This window comes from Cornus florida, unplaced genomic scaffold (genome assembly GCF_030987335.1).
Source record: "Cornus florida cultivar Cherokee Brave unplaced genomic scaffold, ASM3098733v1 CherokeeBrave_3.0.0_Hap2_Chr01, whole genome shotgun sequence".
NCBI classification, from domain to species: domain Eukaryota; kingdom Viridiplantae; phylum Streptophyta; class Magnoliopsida; order Cornales; family Cornaceae; genus Cornus; species Cornus florida.
In genome coordinates this window covers 113,316,059-113,337,393 of record NW_026775571.1, presented here as the reverse complement: position 1 = coordinate 113,337,393, position 21,335 = coordinate 113,316,059, and the positions used below count along the sequence as shown (strand labels likewise).

The following is a 21,335-nucleotide window of genomic DNA, read 5'->3' as shown; positions in this document are numbered from 1 at the left end:
GAAAAAATGGGATCCATTCGATGTTGCACAAAGAGCGTTTATTGACTTTCAGGAGTTTCATGAAATTTCTAAACATTAGGTTTTGCTTTCTCCTTCCTATCATCCTTCTTTTCCTTTGTCAAAAAAATGGTCTGTGCCGAATGTGGGATTTCTCAAGCTTAACTTTGATGCTGCATTTAATCCTTTCAAGAAGCTAGGTTTGTGGAAGTGGTCTGATTCATAGAAACCATCTTGGTCATCCAATCAAAATTGCTTCAATTTTTCTTGAAAATGTCAGCGGTCCATCACTTGTTGAAGGTTTGATTCTTTGTGAGTCTCTACTGCTTCTTAATAGCTAGGGCTATTAGGATGTTGTAGTTGAGGGGGATTGTCAATCTGTTATGAATTTGCAGGCTTCTATTGAACCTTTAATGGTTGTTTTTAATGATGTAATGTCTCTTCTCAAGTCTTGTTTGGGATCATCTCTTGCGTGGTTTCCTTGTCAAGGAAATGTCGTTGCCCACTTGTTGTGTAAAAAGACTTTCGTAACTGAATGTAGTGATTTTGAGTGGAGTATTGTACACTTTTATACAAAGAATCATATTGTTGTGTCGGATGATACTCGTTAAATATTTTTTGAACATATATTCGATATTTTATTTATGTATTTATAAATAAAAATTTAATTGTCAATTTATTGAGAGATGAAAGTAGAGGAAGGTAATAATCATTCATGTTGTTTGTTGAAAAACATATAGAATATATAATAAATGAAGGGTAGTTCGTAGATTGGCTTTTGTGTGTTGTGTTTTTTAAATTTTGCTTATTTTCCAATATATATATATATATATATGAAAGTTATTTTTATAATTCAAATAGAAAAGATAAGAACAAATAATAAATACATTCTAACTCTATTTATTTTCATAGCTATGTTCTAAAATAGACATGATTGATCTTTTTTCTTCTGGTTCAAATACATTGTTGTATTGGATTGCATGGAAATAAAGTTTTAAGATTGAAATTGATATAGATGGAGAAATTTTTTATTCAATTTTCTTGGTTACTTTTTTCAAATTCCACCAATTCTAATTTCAAAACTTCAATTCTAAGCAGCAAATGCATTTTAAAAGATATTTGGATTTTGAATCTTATGAAGCTAAAAAAAAAAAACCAAACTAAAATTTGGATCCTACTATAGATACAGTTCATTGGAATTTCAAAATAAAAATTGTAAATTACCTATCATCTCTCTTAATGTTAAATAGTTTACAACACATTTGTACGTTGACATTTTAATAACATCATACCAACTGTTAAAAGGTTATTGATAGGGTGTTAGTGTAAAATTTTAAATTATAAATAGGTCAATGTAATTCACTCCTTAAAAAATCAATGTTCTCTAAAACTTTTTTTTTTTTTTCTTTTTTCAAAAAAATTATATATTTTTGTTCTTTCAATATATATAACTATTATTAAGAAATCATTCTAGTAGAAATGTCCACATTTGTAGAACTTAGTTCAAATGTCAAAGTGTAAAATACAAATAGGCCAATGGGTTAGATTTGAATTAGATCATGGTCGATCCGATCCGAATCCGATAAGTATAACAGGTGATCCGACTCCATTTGACACTTCGACGGATTTCTATTTAATGAATCCATATTCAAAACACACGTTATCAGATGTCTGATCTGATAAGCCTATTAAATTATATCATTTTTCACAAATCAAGCAAACAAATCTCATAGAACTAAAAGGCTAATACCAAGATCTTAGCCAACCTCAGGCTTAATTTGTAAATCGGATAACAGTTTTCTGTTTTCAGAAAATTAAAAATAGAAAATTGTAAAAAAAATTCAGTTTGGTTCAATTTCTGAAAATTGTTTTATGAAAATTTAATTATATAAAAAAAATATTTTTAGAAATCTATTTTCTGAATTATTAAGAACTATTTTCAGAGTTATAAGCCAAACAAACCCTTATATTTTTATTCTGTAGTATATGGCATTATATATATAGATGTTACTAGAAAATTTTAAAAATTAAAATGCACTCTCTTGGAACTATTAGAGGATTAATTTCATCCAAGTGATAATGCATGGTTGGATTGAATAATGTTTTTATTTAGGATAAATATATATTTTTGATTCCATTTGTTTAGACCATATTCTTAACTAAACTTATTTTGTAAAACTTAGCCAGTCTGGTTAACCATTAAGATTTATACGATAATACTGTATCATCTAAATTAAGTCAAACCAAATTACCAAACATGTGTACTCCTATTTGGTTGTAGGCATGCGTGCAAGTGTAGGTGAATGAATATATATATATACACACGAGTTTTTTTTATATATAAAAAGAATAATTATACAACAACTCAAATTAATTAGATGAGTTTAAATAGTTAAAATTAATTAATTTAATGTGTGGAGGCTAAAGGATTTGTTTTAAGGTTCAAATGATTAATTTAAAAGCTGGTATACGTTAGGAAAACTTTGGATGACTTATAGATATTTGTAAAGTGTATAAAATATTTATAAAAAATAAAGAATTTTGTAGAATTTTTATTTGTGATAAAATGTTGTAGACGGTAGATAGAAAATTTATAAATGGATAAAGATATTATTTCAACCATTTATACATATAATAAACCATTTATATAAATAATAAACCAATTGTATGTTGCCTAGAAATAATAAACCAATTTTATTAGTACCCAAATATTTATAAAAAATAAAGAATTTTGTAGATTTTTTATTTGTGATAAAATGTTCTAAACAGTAGATAGAAAACTTATAAATGAATAAAGATATCATTTCAACTATTTATACATATAATAAACCAATTGTATGGTAGTTAAAAATAATAAATTAATTTTATCAATATTAAGAAACAAGCGGTACGAGAGAAAGCGTGGAACGTTATGATTTAACACGTGAATCGCTAAACTTTAATTAAGATAGGATCGTGATTCCTTGGGCTGTGAAGGGGTGTTATATATGGTGTTAGTAATGATTCACTTCTTTTTCGTTGAATGGACCATTCTGTCTTTGTTTATTTTTTTTAATTATTAAATTATGTTTATACATATATCAAACTAATATAATATATGGATACATGCATGTGAACAGGAAGTCTTTCATATCTGCAGACTTATCACGCAACAATTCATTACTAAAAGGTATGCGTTGTACTTGTACACCTTACTCTGAATATCATAATAAATTAATGGCTAGAATTTTTTTTTTTATAAATGGGCTCTTACCTAAATATTAATTTACTCTGAATATCATAATAAATTAATGGTTAGAATTTTTTTTCATAAATGGGCTCTTACCTAAGTATTATTTTGGGGTTCTTGAGTTTAACGGGGCTTTTGCAAAACCTTTAAATCAATATCATGACGATGACTTCTTATCCCATCAATGCAGCTCTACCCTAGTAGAGACCATAAATGCATCATTATCTTTGGTGTGTGGTCTATATATGGTTCCAAATTTTAAGATGCTGTAAGTGTTAAATTTATGATGTAGATATATAAGATGTAAAATAAAAAAATAAAACAGAAAAAGATTAATAACACTAACATATGCATGGTTCGACACTAAAACTTGCATCGATGGATCAAGAGTCACTAAGGTTACATTTCTCTTATTGCTTATATTTCTTGATATGTTTACATTGTATTGATACACAATATATAAGAATAAAGTTGCATACAAAAGGAATAAATTAAGCAATAAATCAATGAAGAAAGGAAGAAAATTGAATATATATATATATATATATATATATATATCAATTGTAGGAAGTGTACGAAAATTAAAAATTTGTATCAATATACCTGCAACGTCAAGCGCAGAGCGGCTTGACAAGCTTGATGGGGGTGGTCGATCGAGTCGTACGTGGATATACTCCGCGGAAAAATACTGAGGAGGAAACTTGCACCTTTACTAACACCATATATAATAAGGTTGAGGCTGATGGCGGCTGAGGCTTAAGATTTTTTTTTTTTTTTTTTGTCTCTATATTTAATTATGTGAGTAGCATATATGTTTTATTTTGTTTTTGTTTTTTGGGTTTGGGAAGTTTTGGTCTATTGATTTTGTAATACTACTTGTTACTAATGAGTAATGAGATATTTAGATAATGATTATTTACCCTAAAATTTTCAAAAAAGATTTTACACAAATAGAAAGTATACATATTTTGAGACACTTTTTCTTAAAAACTCTTCACTTTTTAAAATAAATCGAGAATTTTTATAATTGTGTATTGACTAGGGTGCCACATATAAATCCCTTAGATGAAGTGGAATAAGCCTAAAAATTTGATATTATTCATTTTATGTAAGGATAAGAATCTTTATGTTAGAGTTTTAGGCCTAAATAGCTATGCAAAAATAATAATAATAATAATATTAATCATTGAAACAAATGCATCAAGACCCTTTAATGTATTTCACTTCAGGCCATAAAGGCCACTGATATATGCTGTGGGTCCAACAAATACGCTATCCTCTTCTATAGAATAGCAAGATGTTTCGAGACTCAAATTCAGGCTTCTTGCTATGATTGTCAGGATTCTATCCATCGAGCATTAAAAAGATGTTAAGTGAGAATTATTAAGGAAATTACAACTTTTACACACATCTATATTTTGTTTACGTACAAATATATTCAGACCCAATCACCCAATGGTTTAACTAGAAGAGTTTAGCCCACTAATTATTATCTCATAAGTTAACTATTAAGTCTAAATATTGTTATTTAATCGTAACTTTCTTGTACTTTTGAACTTATATTCTATGGTTTTCTATTATATAATAATTAGTGGGCTAAACTCTTCTAGTTAAACCATTGGGTGATTGGGTCTGAATATATTTGTACGTAAACAAAATATATATATATATATATATATATATGAGAAGAAGAATATAGAGGGGTCACGGTAAGTGGAGTGGGCTAATAGCCAATACAAAAAGGCCCAAACTGAAGGCCAACCCAAAAGTAAGTGAAAGGTGCTCGAGGCCCATTTTTGGGTCTACATGAGCAATTCACACAAACAGGCCGAAGGAGTAGCAATTACACTGATCTCTGCGATTCAACCTCACCCACCACTTTGGGAGGTGAATCGCTGGCTATCCGGCGGACGGGGAGGTGGTTGGATAAAAAGGAAGGCAGGTCTTACGCTGAGCAGCCAAACCAATTTTAAATGAGAAGGAGAATTTGTGTCAGAGGAATTGATGTGGATTTCCAAACTATGTGTAGAATGATGATGTTATAATTCATTCATGTCGTAAAAATATAACTACTAAGTTTTTTTATTTTTTTTATTTTGTATATTTAGGATAAAGAGGTAGACTTTATAAATATATTAAGTATTGTTCGTAGTTGTGTTAAATAGTTTTTAAAAAATTAAAAAAATTTACGTGCCAAAATTGTTTTTTAATGGAGTATTTTGTTGTAAAAAGTAGTCTATTAGTACGTTTTGTGGAAGAACGTGCCTTAAATTAACTAAGCTAAAGATAAGTTCGAAAATAAATTAAAGACAAAGCATAATATAATAGAAAACATCGGATGATTAAATAAAAAGAATTTTTTAAAAAAATTAATATATGAAGATAAATGACTATGATAGAAAATTGTAGAAAACAAAAAGATAGACGCAAAGATAATGGTGTTGACATCAAATTAAGCACTTAACGTCATTATTAATCAGGTTTTTGTTAAAAAAAAAAAATCCTCAAAATTATGAAAATGTATAATAATTTTGTAATTTTTGTTTTTTTTGTACATAACAAACTATTTTGTTTTTATAAAACTTGAAATATAAATAATAAAAGTAGTACTAGTACATGAATTTGCCGTCGCGAATGCGATGTAACAGATGCATAACTTAACAGAATAAATTTTTTTCTTTTTTTCCCTCGGTAGGAAAAAATAAGGGTTTAAAAATTTAGCCCTGTAGGGACTCAATTATCATAGACATAAAGTTCTTTTGACCTTCCATATAAGTTAAAAAATGATTACAAAATAATTGAATAAGATATATATATATTTTTTTAATTTTATAAAAATTTTGAAGATCATTTTCCACAAGTAATAACTTTCTTATCAGTTTCAAGTCATTATATATTCTAATTAAAAAAGTTAATGGCAATATAAATATAAAAAATAAAATAGATAAACATAGGATTTTTTTTAACCTAGATAAACAAAGGATACAAGTCGGAAGTATAAGAATATATTAATAACAAAATATGAATATGTCGAGATGTTGTAATTTCTTTTTTAATTCCCACTTTGGATGTTTAGAATAATATAATAAGTAGAGTTAATTGGTTGGGTATGAATATTGGAGTAATGTGATCACTTTTTAAAATTTTTAAAATAGATTGGGAGTCGATGATCCAAATTTTAAAATGAATAACCAACATATTATCTTACCATGTCTAATAGACTAATATTAGGGACGTTTGAATGTTGAAGTCTTCAAGCTGGACATTTTACAAAAAATATATAAATAAATAAATAATAAATAATAAAAAATAAAGCAAATGGTATAATGGATCTCCAACCTAACGGTGAATTCAAGAATTGTTAATGGGCGAGCTAATATTAAACAATTGGGGAATTGAGAATCGAAAGATTAAAGAGTTGAATTTTTTTAAAAGAAATAGGGTTAGACTTTAGAAGGAGAGAAGGAGTGAACTTTCTGATTTGTGCAAGATTAGGAATTCAGGAATTCTCTTACTTTGGCTTAGTAATTGTTTAGGGCTTATTTGGCTTGAGCCTATTTGATTGGACATTTTCTTTAAAATTATGGTTAAGATATTATGCTTGTTTTGGATAGGAGGGGCTAATACTACTACTATTTTTTTTTTTTTTTTTAAGTATTGGGCTAAATATAAGTATACTTAAAAAAAATAAAAAATAAATTTGGGTTGGGGGGGGGGGGGGGGTTGTTCCGCCACTGCCTAACAGTACTGTGCAGTGTACGACCAGTAGCTCTGAGTGTCCGAATAAGCTTGACTCTAAAATCCTTATCCCAAACCGCCCTCTGTGTGTGTGAGAGAGACACATCTATGTTCTGATAGAATAAAGGAAACGAAGAAACCAACAGAAGCCATATAATTGAAGCTGACAAATGATATAAAATAGCCGTCTTGCATTGAGGCTTAACGTCGAAGAAACTTGAATAAAGACAAAGAAAATAAATAAAAAAATTATATATATATATATATATATATATATATCTTAATTAAGTGGATGACTTTGTCGATCGGAGCTAGCTTTGTTTAATGGTGACACTAGGCTTAATCATTCTGAGTATTGTTATTGTTTCGGAATGCCATCGTGGAAATTCATGTACTACTACTGTATAGAGTTTACTCAGAGTAGAGTCTGATTTGTCAGTGTTGCCCATCAATTAAACTCGTTGGATATTTTAGTAGCATATTTTCTTTATGGGTTTGTGGCAAATTTGTTAGATGAGAAACGTGTGCTGTTGACCACCAGTAATATATATATACATATATATATATATATATGTATATATATATATATATATGTATGGAGTATTATATACCTTATGTATATGTATTTATCTATGTATATGTACAGGAAACCACTGCCAATATTAATTAAAATTGACCATAAGTTTGAAGTTTTCAACTAATTGTTTTTTATGTTCACATAGACATGTGTAACCTTCACTCGCCTAACAGAAGTAATTGATGTGTAGTAGTGATTTTTTAATAATGTAGTACTCTTAAATTATGTTATGTGAGTTTGGTTATCATTCTTTTTAGGGAACGAAGTTTATCATTAGAATACATGTTTAAAAAATAAAAAAATTATTTCTTACGAGTTAAACCCCTCTTCTTTTTTCTTTTTTCTTCTTCTATGTTTTTTTTTCTTCCTTTCCTTCTTCATCACTATCATTTACCTCTCTTCACCCCCTCTCTGTACACAGCAAAACGAATTCTTTTTTACCCAAGTATGGTTGTATAACGGTCTTTTTCCATTTTTTTTTTAATTGCTAGATTTATGTACTTGATTATTCAATGAAAATCAGTAAGAAAATCTCTTTGCTTTGTTTTAATAATAAAAGTTTTGATCAATTCCATATCAGTTAAAAAAAATAGGTGGTTACTGATTGAGGGGATACTTCAGATTCAATTCTTATTTGTTTCTAGTTTTTAAAGGAATAAGGTTCAAGTTTACTTTGTAGTGGCAAAACAATTACTTAATAATTGACTATAAATATTTGTGTAATTATGCTTGTGACGATAGGGGGAGAGATAGATTTGTTTTGTTAAGGGAAAGAGAGGTAAACCATCTTGATCAAGAAGGAAAACAAAAAAGAAAAACAAAGAAAGAAAGAAAGAAAGAAAAGGAAAGAAAACGTTTAACTTTTAAAAAAAAAATGAGTAATGTCCATCTTTAATTTTTTAATTTATATTGAACCATATAAGTAAAAGGATGAATTCCTCCTAAGGGAGGACCCGAGCATTATCCAATCATTTTTGGGCCACAAAATCTCTATCCTAATGTCTGGAGCATAAACAATTTTGGGTTCAATAGATTAGCATAATTTAAAATACATAGATGAAATTATGCAAGTGATGTGTGTAATGTGTAAATTGTTTCAAAATCAATTTTTTTATTTTACCTTTCGTTTTTTTTTTTCCCCCTAACCCCTTTTTCTTTCTTCTTTTTTTTTTTTGAAATTTGAAATATGTAGAATGTTCATATTGTTTATTTATTATGGAAAAGTGAAAAACCCAAAATTTCAAACATTCTATTAATCTCAAATCTTGATCAAATATTTTACTCAAAACTTCAGGATCGAACTTGTCATTCATTTTATCTCAATTAAAAAACTCTTCATTAGAAAAATTAGGGGTAACTTTTTTTATTTTTTAAGTCGTTTTAATATCAGCAATGCTCTACAGTACAATAAGACCGACTGGGCTCAATATAATATTGTCATAGTCTGAGCCCAGCTACTCTCTCTCACTCAAATTGAGCAACCAGTCCAACATCAATATTAATGGTCCAAGAAATCAACTCCATCTGCATATTTCATGTTGACTGTTAGATGCTGGTGGACGGACTAATTGACTCCCACTCACAAGTCATGTAGTCTGATTGGTAGGCACACAAAATCCACCAGTATATTTTGGTACATCAGAAAACAAGGGTACTCATTTCAGATAACCACCCTTTAATCTCTTACCATTTTTACATAAACCATACTTAGCTATATCCTAATTGCCAAAATACCCTTATAACAAGATTAACTAACCTCCACTAATCATCTTACAACTACCAAGAAAATGTTAGTTTTTTACCATTTTGAAATTAAATATACCACTCGGTGCTCTTTAGGATTGAAGAGATTAGAGCCCAATTACCCACATTGTTATGTTTAAAAATCTTTTGGACCGTTGTGTATTTTTTTTAATAATTGTACAATGTATATGGGATCGAAGAACTACACTTGTCCATTAATAAATTATGAAAAAGTCTAAAAAATTCAATACCACCCTTGTCTATTAATAAAATAAATAAATAAATAAAACTTTTGTATAACATTACTTGACTAACTAACTTATCAAATATATAATTGTTTTGCAAAACTAAAAAAAATGAAGGGGTTAAAAGAAATATAGAAGTTCTTGAGCTGACTGGTAGGTTGTGAGTTTCAACCTTATATACAAATCAAACAGGAAGATGATAGATCATTAGCCACTCAAGTTGGGACAATGGGCACCCAAAAAATCCAATTAGCTCTTGTTTTCTTGATCTGGGCTTCATTATCATGCCTCAGTTCAAGTCTACCAAGTGAGTTCTCCATAGTGGATCAGTCAAAAGAGCTTGTTTCAGAAGAGAGAATTGCTGAGCTTTTTGAGCAATGGAAGCAAAAGCATGGAAAGGTGTACAAGCACGTGCAAGAGGCAGAGAAGAGGTTTCACAACTTCAAGAACAACTTGAAGTACATATTGGAGAAGAACTCGAAGAAGATGTCGTCTTCGGGGCATACGGTGGGATTGAACAAGTTTGCTGATTTGAGTAATGAGGAGTTCAAAGCTGTTTACACTTCAAAGATAAAGAAGCCATTAAACAATACGAGTTTTGATGGTCAATCGAGGAGGAACGTGCAGGGCAAGGCGAGGACGGCGTCGTGCGACGCACCTTCTTCCTTGGATTGGAGGAAATATGGCATTGTCACTGGTGTTAAGGACCAAGGAAGTTGTGGTATGTTTCTTTATTTCACCTAGCATCATATTGTAGACTATAGATCCATTCAACATTAAAAAATCATGTAGTTTTTATTTATTTATTTAAGATTTTAAATTTAAGTCTACTAAAGCTATATTTGAGAGCTTTGGATTTGGAAATGTCAATTGGATGTTCCCAAATGCAACAGTATTTATATTAGAATAACCATATAAAATTTGGAGTGACCTCTTACCATAATCCCTGTTATGGACAAAATTGGAAGGTTGTAGCCTAATGTCTTTTCTAATTGTAGAAGGTCGAGGGATGGAATCCCCCACAAGGACCAAAAGGTCATGTGAGTTTTTTTCCGAGATAAAAAAAAAAAAAAAAAGAAAAAGAAAAATCAAACAAACAAACCTCAGGAGGGCTTTGTGTAGATTTATTGCTCTTCCATATGGGTGTGTCCTCTGCCTTTGGAACAGGGGAATGGAGAAAAAATAAGGTTGACATGATTCATTATGGCATGAATACTATACACTCTGGTCTTGGCACATCAATTGAATTCATCCACCATAGGTGTACTATATTTCCTCAATTAGTAAATTACATAATAATATCCTAGACTAAGTAGAGTAGTTGCTCAATTTGTAATTACTTGTGATTATAGCAAAATGCCAATTTCTTCATTATTTTAGATAGTTTGGTGCAGATAGATTTGGCCCAAACCAATCAGTATGATCTTGGCTTGAGCCCTAACCTTTGCCACCTCTTGTTTGCCAATTTCAACAAATTTCCTTTTCTTTCAAATGTTCTTACTTGGTCAGGAAAAATGAAACAAGTAATAGAAAATGTTCTCAATTTGTCAAAAGAATCTTCGTTAATCTTCTTGAAGAACCCTGCCCATGAACCGTGAGCAATTCAAGATAGTATGCCTAATATCCTCATTTTTCGCGCGACCCATAGGCTGCTTAAAAATCAAATTTGTTGGTTTTTCTTATAACATGACATTATAGAGATGAAGGGAAAAAAATATGATGCCTATCATCCCTTGTGATCTTTAACTGTACAATCAAATCCCCACTTAGAAAGTTTAATTGTTAAAATTATAATCTTCGGATCAAAAACTATGATTTTCATTCCTTCAACTTTGTCAAAAACAAAAGAATTGGGAAGTGGAAACATTGTGCCATTGTAGCTACTAGTTGAATTGAATGGTCCTATTTCCTATTTTGGCAGAATAGTCAAAGTATGTTCAGTTTAATGTTATTTTCGTAATCTCTTGCTTATTCCTCTAGTTGATGTATACAGGAAGTTGCTGGGCATTCTCTACAACTGGAGCCATTGAAGGAATAAATGCCCTAGTCACCGGAGAGCTCATTAGCCTTTCGGAACAAGAACTTGTAGATTGTGATTCCACTGACGAGGGTTGTGACGGTGGATATATGGACTATGCTTTTGAATGGGTTGTAAGCAATGGTGGGATTGATACAGAAGCTGATTATCCATACACGGGGGTGGATGGTACTTGTAGCATCTCCAAGGTCTAATTTAAACTCTCTGTTGTCACTAATAGTTTCACATTCATCCGATATTGGATTCACAACTTTGTTCTAGCTAAAATTTATCATTGTTCTTCTGTTTCTTATCAACTTTGTTCTGTTTGCTTAGGAGGAAACCAAAGTTGTCTCAATTGATGGCTATACAGACATAGCAGAAGAAGAAAGTGCTCTCTTATGTGCTGTAATTAACCAACCTATTAGTGTTGGTATGGATGGCAGCGCGATAGATTTTCAACTGTATACCAGTGTAAGTCTAATCACTGTTTCATTTCACATTCATACATAGGAATTAAAAATTCAAATGTTAATATGCTAAAAAATGTATGGAAATACAGGGAATCTATGATGGCAGTTGCTCGGATAATCCAAATGACATAGACCATGCTGTTTTGATCGTTGGTTATGGTTCTGAAGGTGATGAGGACTATTGGATTATAAAGAACTCATGGGGCACATATTGGGGAATGGAGGGATATGGATATATAAGAAGGAACACTGATGCAACATACGGGGTCTGTGCAATCAATGCCATGGCTTCTTATCCTACCAAAGAATCCTCTTCGCCATCACCTTATCCATCTCCGACACCTCCTCCGCCACCATCACCGCCACCGCCACCCCCACCCCCATCACCTCCCTCTCCATCACCTAGTGAATGTGGAGACTTCTCCTACTGTCCTGCAGACGAGACATGCTGCTGCATTTTTGAATTTTTCGATTTCTGCCTCATATATGGTTGCTGTGAATACGAAAATGCTGTTTGCTGTACTGGCACCGAGTATTGCTGTCCTAGTGATTATCCCATTTGTGACACCGAAGAAGGGCTCTGCCTCAAGGTATTTAGTTCTTTCACTTATAGAGTACCTTTAGGAAATTAAACCACTAATTTGTATAAGTAATTTTCATGCCAAATTATAATTAGTAACATGGTTCTTTTCATACAATTGTATTTTTTTAGAATGCTGGAGACTACCTTGGAATAAATGCAAAGAAGCGAAAGATTGCTAAGCACAAGTTGCCGTGGACTAAATATGAAGAGCAAACAGAGAGACAATACGAACCTCTCCAGTGGAAGAGGAACCAGTTTGCTGCAATGCGTTGAAAGGGGAACCGTGTTCGTCATTTCTTTGAACTTTGAAGGTTTGTTGTCACTTCCATTATTTTCTTTTGTCCCAGGCTGGACATTTTTTTTTTGGTATTGTTTAGAACACAGGTTCTATTAGACATTGAACTTATGCTGTAAGCAGAACCTTAAACAGTTAAAAATGGGGGAATATGTGATTTTTTCTCCAGACCTTGTCTGGAAAGAGAATTATCATTGATTACATCTATGTTTGATTTGTTAATTCTAGCTTGCAGCATAAGGTTCAAACCATTTTCAGCGTCGTTGTCAAGGCCTTGTAAAGACTATAAAAGGGCATGTTATAAGTACCATGTGTAATTGTTCCACAGTTTTAAGCTTGAAAGTTGAAATAACAATGAGGTTTTATAAACAAACTTGTTTAAGATTCAATGTGGATTGCCAAAATGACTCAACAGTCTGTTCAATTGCCAAGAAAAGAGAGCGCGAACAAATGAAATTCTGGAAATTTAGAAATACAAGAAATCTGTATTTCATTTGCTGTATGTCTCGTCACCTATCGAACAGGCATGGCTAATGATTGAGCCTTGAGAACCATATGCATCCAGTAATTCGAATAAAGACCTTATGCACAAGTGGTCAGATAATATCTAATGTGATTGAGAGAGCACAAATCTTTAATCTATTTTCAATCTTCACATGGCTAACATATAGAACAGATGGATAATGGAAATGTTAATCCATTGAGGTACTTTATTTATTTTTATTTTTTTTACACGACACCTGCTTGAAAAGATGATAATTGGAAACAAAACAATGTCACATGGGTAGGTGAGAAAACTCAGATTACTCATGACAGGAGATATTTTATCCAATTATCATCTCTCAACTTTTTTGTATATATACTTATGTTTTATGTTTTAATTTTTTATGGAAAGAATTTATTATGAGCAACGGGAGATGTGATTCATGTATTACTATTTGTGCTTAAAATGTGATAATTTAAGAGAGATATGATCTCATTGGAAGTGAATTCTATCTCAATTGGGAGGGTCCTGTGTACCAAATGCACAGTATGGAGCTCAAAGCAAGTTGCATGGAGACCGTACCTGTGGTTCAAAACGATATAATTTTGAAACACAGGAGACCAGAGGGTGAACAAGAGGGGTCCTAATCCTCAGCTCGTGATACATGTGATAAGCTTGTTGAGGGAATGACACTACCTAATCGTTAAAGAAAACAAAATGCTGATATACATGTAGAGTACAGATGAATTAGCCCTAAACGTATTTGGTTTGCGCGAAAGTCAAAAAAACATCCGTAAATTTTGGCATGCTATAAAGCTGACATGGTTGTCTTTTGCTCAATGTTTAATTCTAAAATTGGGGCGTAGGTAGGCACCTTTTCTGAAAAAGAAAAATCCCACTTGATTAAACCATAGTCAAGAATAAAGTCACTGGAGGCAATATGTAATGAATAGTCGCATGCGAGAAGTAGACATTGACATTAAACCATAGTCGAGAATAAAGTCACTTTGAGGCCATATGTAATGAATAGTAGCATGCGAGAAGTAGATATTGACATCATGATATGTTATCGAGAAGAGTCGAAACTGGACTCTACACGATTGAAAGAGTGTTTCTATCAATTGGAGTACTCAACTCATCCAACATATCATTTAAATTTACATATTACTTTAATTGATTATATATATTCCTAAAAATCCTAAACATACTAAGAAGTTATGAATCTTATTAAATTATCTGCAACTTAATTTTCTTATACTCCTTGTACGTTGCCTCGAACGGGCATGTTAGTTCATTGTTAAAAAATAACATTAATTTTGATATAAATAAGAAATAATTATAATAAGAATGAAAATTTAATATTAAGTTGAATATTACTATATTACTTCAAAGCATCATGTGAACGTGAACTTGTGTTTCAATCAAAAGTATAAGCCAAATGCTACTCAATCAAATGGTTTGGAAGGAAAAAGAAAAAAATGGTTTGACAGTAAGATTGGTTGTCACAATTCAGTCATATCTGATATCCTTCCCAATGTAACACAATATGTTGATAATTTAACAATCTTTTTATCCTTTAATGTTACCTTATGATTGAAAATTATACATTTAGATAAATTTATCTTTTACATTTTTTTTTTATTTTTTTTCGGAGTCAGTTGGAAGTTGGAACTGACCCCATCTCCATTTTCTCTTAGCATAGCATGGACAAGGATCACCTCCAGTTGCACAATAATCCATTTCTTCCATTTTTGTAAGTAAAAGTGCATCTCAACATTTTCGTAAGGAGCATTCCAATATTTTCCTACTATGCATCCCAATATTTTCCTACTATGCATGCCAAACATGGATGACGTGGCCATTTCTGGACTACTCATTTCAAAATAAAATAAATGACACACTATTTTATATTTTACTGGAAGTGATTTTCACCCGCATAACATAGCTTAGCAAGGACCCCTCATACCCCATTCCCATTTCCATTCAAATTCCCCATCCTATCCTCACCACCCTGTCCTTACTCACTCAATTATTTTTGTTAAAAAAAAATATATACATTCAATATTTTGCTTATTAATGAAATGAGAAAGTAATATACAAAATTAACACAAGAGAATCAAGAATCAATTGCTATATTGAATGTAAATGCTTAAGGTACTGACCATACATGTATTTATCTGCACTTATGGAGTTAATGGTCAATTAAATGGGCGGTAAAGTGGTCCACTGTTGAAGATTGCCGCGAATCATTAAACACCGTTGGCCTCAATCGTATCTCTTAAACGGTTTATCCGTGACGCATGCCCCCTTATTCCCCAACAAGAAAAATAATCAACGGCGTCAACTATACACACACAGTCACTCATCACAAAAGCAAAAGAATAGTGCTCGAGGGTTTAACATACTCTCTCTCTCTCTCTCTCTCTCTCTCTCTCCACTTTTCCTTCCTTCTCTCTCTCTCTACGTTTTTCCTTACTTTCAGTCTTTCCTCAACTCTCGCCATCATTCGCGGCCGCAAACGTCCAGAAGTGGCCGTCTCTCTCTGGTATGGAATTTCTCATTTTCGTTTATTCATCTTTCTTGACGTGATTTAGATTACACAACAATGTCGAAGTTTTTATGTTGATGAGACGTTCTTGATTATGGGTCTGTGAAGTTTCGATTTTCATGTTCATTTTGGTGGAGAATCAAGGATTTTGAGTTGTTCTTGAAGTCCTTTTTATTATTATTATTTCCTAGTCATGAAATTGAGTTATTTGTAATCCCATTTTGCTAGATAAGTAACAATTAATCCAATATTTTACGGGTTTATTCCTTCAGAAACAATTTGGAATTTAATCTTGATCGCCAATTGTCTGCCTGAATTAACCACGGTATGTTCTTGGAGTTCCTATTTTGGGTAGAAATTTTAGGATTAAGATCATACCATTAACTGTCTCTTTGATTATTTATTTAGAGTTTGTTTAACTTTTTAATATATATATATATAGTTTTAATTAATTGGAGTATTGGACATTCCTCTGTTTTGATGCATAGGAAATGTAGAAGAAAGTACAGTAAAATTGAATCTGCGACCAGTTGTTGTTCAAGAATGGAGGAAATAAAAATCTTTAAAAATATTAAGCCTATTACAACTGACCGAGTTAGTAAAGATAATTTTTAATCTTTTCATTATGAATGCTAAGATTTTATTGTTTTAAAATTTCCTCATTCTTTCCCATGTTTTTTTATTTTTTTTTATAAGTATTTTTTCCCATGTTTCTAAGCAACCAAATTGACGGTAATTTCTTCTAATTAGTAAATGAGAACATCAATTAACTGGTTTCTGTAATTAGTAAATGAGAACATCAATTGTTTCTGGACTTAGAATGTTATTGTTTATGTATTTTCCATTCTGAAGTAAAATGTACACAAATGTTCTCTCTTTTGTATCTATGCAATGTGTTTGTAGTTTGATTAGATAACTGGGAATGAGAACTTTTAAACAATTATCATTTTCATTCATTTTTTGTAGTTGTTTGCTTTCTGATTATGGAAAATTGCAAACTCTTATTTCTCTTTACTCTTCCCCTTTTTTCATTTATATATAGTAGTCAATGGTTTAACACTGAATTAAAAAGCGGGGCAAACAGATCCTTCTCAGTTGTGAGACCTAATGGAGAAAAAGCAACTCAATTTGAATATACCACTTCTATCTGTGCGGCGACTTTTGTCAGTGGCTTCTCAAGATGGAGATAACAGGACAACAATTGAGAATTCAAAACAAAAAAGATGGAATTCTCTTCCTTTGTACAAACCAGACATTGAACTAGGTGAGGTGACAAAACCAGCTGCAGTTCCTTTTACGTGGGAGCAGATCCCCGGAAGACCAAAAGATGGAACAAGTGCCCAGTCTCAATCTCCTGAAGAGCCTTCCAATTCTTCACGTCCACCGAGAAGGGTGCTGGAGGTCATAAAACAGTTCTCCAAAGAAGTATCTGAAGATCAAAATGTCATTAGGCCCCATATCAAATCACCATCTTTGGATGATAATGCAACTTCGTTGGAGAGCTCGAACAAGGGATTGAATGCAAATGGGGATTCTGATTCGCAAAGCGAGGATGATGCATATTCTGATGCACGCGACACACTGTCACCAACAGAATCAAATTCCTTCCACTGTAGTTTAAGCAATTTGAGTGGGTATGATGGTCCAGAAGTGAGACCAAGTGGAACCTTCTCCACTGACCCACAAACACGAGATTTCATGATGAGTCGCTTCCTACCTGCAGCCCGAGCTATGGTTGTGAAGACACCTCAGTGTGTTCCAAGGAAGCAACCTTTGGCAACTGACCAATCTAGACAGGTTCAAAATGTGGTCACTGAGGAAACGTGGTCTCTACTTGAACAATACAGATCTATCATCATTCCTTGTGATGGTCAATATGAAGAAACTGATGATGAAGATGATGATTCTGGAAATATATCAGCTAAAGCTTGTGGGCTGTTTCCTCGGTTTTGCTTAAAGAATTCTTTGTGCCTCTTCAATCCGGTGCCAGGAATAAAAGTTAGGACCCGGACTGCCATGCCGTCTTCAACTGAGGCTAGCAGACTGACCAGGACTGCATATAGTGGACCTCAAAGTCAAATTTTTGATAAGGTGTCTAATGACCTTCTCTTTATATCTTTTTTTTACCAGTATAGACTTCCATTTGTTACTTAAGATCTGTTTGTTACTCTTTTTGCAGCATGCTTGGAATGCTGGTCATAAGACACATGTTTCTGCAGTCCAATCACATGAGCTGCTTGAGGTTGAGAATAAACTAATTGATAAATCCAATCAGTTGACTGACTCGGGTGGCTTGCATATGACAGATGTGTCATCTCCCTACAAGAGTTCCAAGGATAGAGGCATATCCCCATACCGGAATGTTGCACCTCAGTCCCTCTTCTGTGAAGGAACTGGGTTTCTTGGTGTTCCAAAGGTAGTTGATAATGCTGAGCCTAAAAACTCCAAATTGTGTGGCAAAGGCTCTAACAACTTTCGGGATGTGTCATCCCATCAAAGATATAAACAAGGGTCACATTCAGTGAGCCCCTTGACTGAGAAAACATTGTACATAGATTCTGTGAATACTGTAAAATTCATTTCTTCAGAAGAAAAAGGGCCAATGGCTTCTTCTGGAGATGCTATTGAGACCTTGGTGGATCATAAACGGATGGAAGGAATTTCTGAAGCCGAATCTTCTGTTCAAGATATGAGATGCCTGATTAATTTGGAGGGAGGCATTACACCGAGTACTAAAGCTTCAGGGTTTAATAATGGTGATCTATCTCCTTCCTTTCACACATCAGATCTAAAACAAGCAAAAGGAACAGAAAGGTTGAGACCAGATCAAATTCTGAATCAGGAACCCCTGTCCTTGGAAAAGTTGGGATCCTCAAAAGTGCATACCAATGGAAACCTAGATATGACAAGTGAACAAAAACTGAAAAATGGCTTGGAAAATTCTAATGTTGGCTCTTTACAGTCTCTGCTTCCGCCGCCTTTACCAAAATCTCCTGCTGAGTCTTGGCTTTGGCGTGCCCTGCCTTCCATTTCCTCACAGAATTCATTTTCAAATTTACAATCTGGCAGCCAGTTTCATCCTAAAAGGCAGTGTTCCAACACTTTCTCCAATGATACCAAGTGGGAAACCATTGTGAAAACTTATAATTTGCATTGTGATCATGTACGTTGTTCTGAGGTAATCTCAACACTTTTTTTTTCATACTTATTTCATTGTATAAGATCTGCAGGTAAGTGAACTAAAGGCACTAACATTATCTTTCTTCTTCACAGGAGCTAATTCCTTATGTTTCTCAGCACATCAAAACTTAGAAGTGGAAATGTCTCCTGCAAAGGTGTTAAAATTCACTTGCTGTGGAAAGTACTTTTTTCTAGTTTTTCTTTTTTATTGTTTTTACTCATGTTACATTAGGTAAGTGGAATACAATGTGGTCTTTGCTCTGATAATCTGGATTTCATTTTTATCTTACATCTGTATAAGTGACACTAAGTTCATTTTTTGTATTCTTTGCAGCAACTGATCTTTTGGTCACTGGTGTCTTTCTTTGTTTCACTGCTGAAAAATTGTTTATGAATCAAATATCCCTTCTTTGTTGTGAATGAAAGTTGCTTCCTTACGAATTTACATATCCTGTCAAATGCATACTTTGTGTGAAATAACAAATTCTTTCAGGATGCTTTCCTGAGAAGCAATTTAGGCAGAATAGTATGTGGGTCAAACATTATTCAGCTTATTTTGGATCATTTTCCTTTTCTCATGTTTTCATCTGTGTATCTTAATTCTTTAACCTTCAAGCTTCAAATATTAATCAATTTCTGAAGAATTCATATCAGCTAAGATGAAAATACTATCATATACATTCTGTTCTTACAAAGTTGATTTGAGTACTTGGACAATTTTCAACATATGAAACCTAGATAATCTATAACACTGGTGGCTAGAAACTAGTGCCTGGGCAATTATGTTGAAATTTCTAGACTTTCATCTTTTCTATCATATTAGGCTTTTAGAGTAATTGGTTGTTAACATGGTCTCATAGTGAAAAGGTCCTGAGGTCAAACCGTACAACCTCCCTGGGAAAACAGATTAATATTCAGAGAAACAAAGTTCAGTCATCCATTAGCTTAAGCTTTTAGAGGAGTTAATTAGTAACATTGAGTCTGCATAAGTGAAACTAAGCTTCACGACCTCCGTATATACGTGGACTTACCACTCATGAAGTGACACAAATGAGAGAGAGTTCAAGAGGGGCAACAAGTGAGGGGTAGTGTTGAGATAAATAGAATCATACCTCCCCTATCAGTTTAATATTTTAGAATAGTTAGCTGTTAAATAAAAAGCCCCTTTTCTATCATATTAGGCTTTTGTTGAACAAAAATGTCATATGTCTGTTGGGATGATTTTCAGTTGTATGTCAATATCCATCCAGGTTTCTAGTTTTAGGCATGCAAAACTTGAAGAGTCTTCCATGATCAAGTGTATGCACAGCAGCCTCTATGTTCATATATGTTGAAATTGATGATTGAGAGGGAGAGGAGGGAGTAACAGAATGCAACCTACTAAGCTTTACCTTGAAACAATGTCTATAATAGATTTCCTAAATATATGCATTATTTTATACAATTAGTATGTGTAATTTGTGGTGTCTTTCCTAAATATGCTAGATTTCATATTCGTTTAAGTTTATGATATAATCACGAACTCCTATCATCATGTCAGTTCTAGTCTGATTGCTTTCGCCATTAGGAGTCTGATTGAAGCCATGGAGAGAACAAATGAATTGATGTTCCAATTTTTGGCCTCTGAACGTCACTAAATTTTACTCTATTTGGTTATATGAATCTTTCCCACATTCTGATATGTTCCAATTGTTGCATTCATAATTAATGATGCTTTGAAAGTAAACTTTTTTCTCTAAATGCTTGCACTTCTTTTGCAGCTTCTCTGACTTCTCTTGAGGCTCTTCAGAGATGAAAATCTAAGACAGAATTGTCTCATGGAAATGGGCTGGCGTAACAAAATTGTTATACTATCATTATCCTATTAACCAAGGCAACCTAGCCAATTAAATAGGTCCACACTTGTATTCCTTGGTCTGAAAATATTACAATAAATTCACTTTTATTGTATTATTATATTGTACTCCAATCGATAGAGGACATAAGTTCATTTTGTCTGCAACTGTGAACCATTTACAATTGTTTTATCTTTATCCTTTCTATAGATGCAATAGTCTTACCATGGCAAGTTTAAGAAACATCTATGATACATTTTTTAGATACCACTTTTTTTTTCTTTTTTCTTTTTTTCAAACTAAAGAAAGTCTGAATCATGTTTGCCATTACTCTTGAACAAGTTAAAAGTGTTTGTATTTCTAAAATTATTATTATTAATTTGTTTTTGAT

At 32.4% G+C, this 21,335-nt stretch overlaps 2 protein-coding genes across 9 annotated transcripts; both read left to right on the top strand.

Annotated features, from left to right (window-relative positions):
• The first annotated feature begins 9,723 nt into the window (after positions 1-9,723).
• LOC132315046 (low-temperature-induced cysteine proteinase-like) lies at positions 9,724-13,119 on the top strand. Its single transcript, XM_059813811.1, has 5 exons — positions 9,724-10,250; positions 11,523-11,755; positions 11,883-12,020; positions 12,109-12,609; positions 12,732-13,119. The coding sequence occupies exons 1-5, from the start codon at positions 9,758-9,760 to the stop codon at positions 12,873-12,875; spliced, it is 1,509 nt and encodes a 502-aa protein (XP_059669794.1). The 5' UTR covers positions 9,724-9,757; the 3' UTR covers positions 12,876-13,119.
• Positions 13,120-15,709: 2,590 nt separating this feature from the next.
• Positions 15,710-21,297, top strand: LOC132314990 (uncharacterized). 8 transcript variants are annotated; one of them, XM_059813772.1, is made up of 6 exons: positions 15,711-15,926; positions 16,202-16,254; positions 16,975-18,020; positions 18,109-19,107; positions 19,203-19,264; positions 20,870-21,294. In XM_059813772.1, the coding sequence occupies exons 3-5, from the start codon at positions 17,037-17,039 to the stop codon at positions 19,239-19,241; spliced, it is 2,022 nt and encodes a 673-aa protein (XP_059669755.1). In that variant the 5' UTR covers positions 15,711-15,926; positions 16,202-16,254; positions 16,975-17,036; the 3' UTR covers positions 19,242-19,264; positions 20,870-21,294. The 8 variants fall into 8 exon arrangements, with proteins under 8 accessions (XP_059669777.1, XP_059669783.1, XP_059669755.1 ...); XM_059813794.1 differs by lacking the exon at positions 16,202-16,254 and having other exon boundaries at positions 15,710-15,926; positions 18,109-19,092; positions 20,870-21,297; XM_059813779.1 differs by lacking the exon at positions 16,202-16,254 and having other exon boundaries at positions 17,014-18,020.
• The last annotated feature ends 38 nt before the right edge of the window (positions 21,298-21,335 follow it).

Excerpts from the sequence above, each read along its gene's own strand:
- LOC132315046 (XM_059813811.1), top strand. The coding sequence starts at position 9,758 with ATGGGCACCCAAAAAATCCAATTAGCTCTTGTTTTCTTGATCTGGGCT. Across the intron at positions 12,021-12,108 it reads ATTTTCAACTGTATACCAGT|GGAATCTATGATGGCAGTTG; the intron begins GTAAGTCTAATC and ends ATGGAAATACAG. Across the intron at positions 12,610-12,731 it reads AAGAAGGGCTCTGCCTCAAG|AATGCTGGAGACTACCTTGG; the intron begins GTATTTAGTTCT and ends GTATTTTTTTAG.
- LOC132314990 (XM_059813779.1), top strand. The coding sequence starts at position 17,037 with ATGGAGAAAAAGCAACTCAATTTGAATATACCACTTCTATCTGTGCGG. Across the intron at positions 18,021-18,108 it reads AAAGTCAAATTTTTGATAAG|CATGCTTGGAATGCTGGTCA; the intron begins GTGTCTAATGAC and ends CTCTTTTTGCAG. Across the intron at positions 19,108-19,202 it reads ATCATGTACGTTGTTCTGAG|GAGCTAATTCCTTATGTTTC; the intron begins GTAATCTCAACA and ends TCTTCTTCACAG.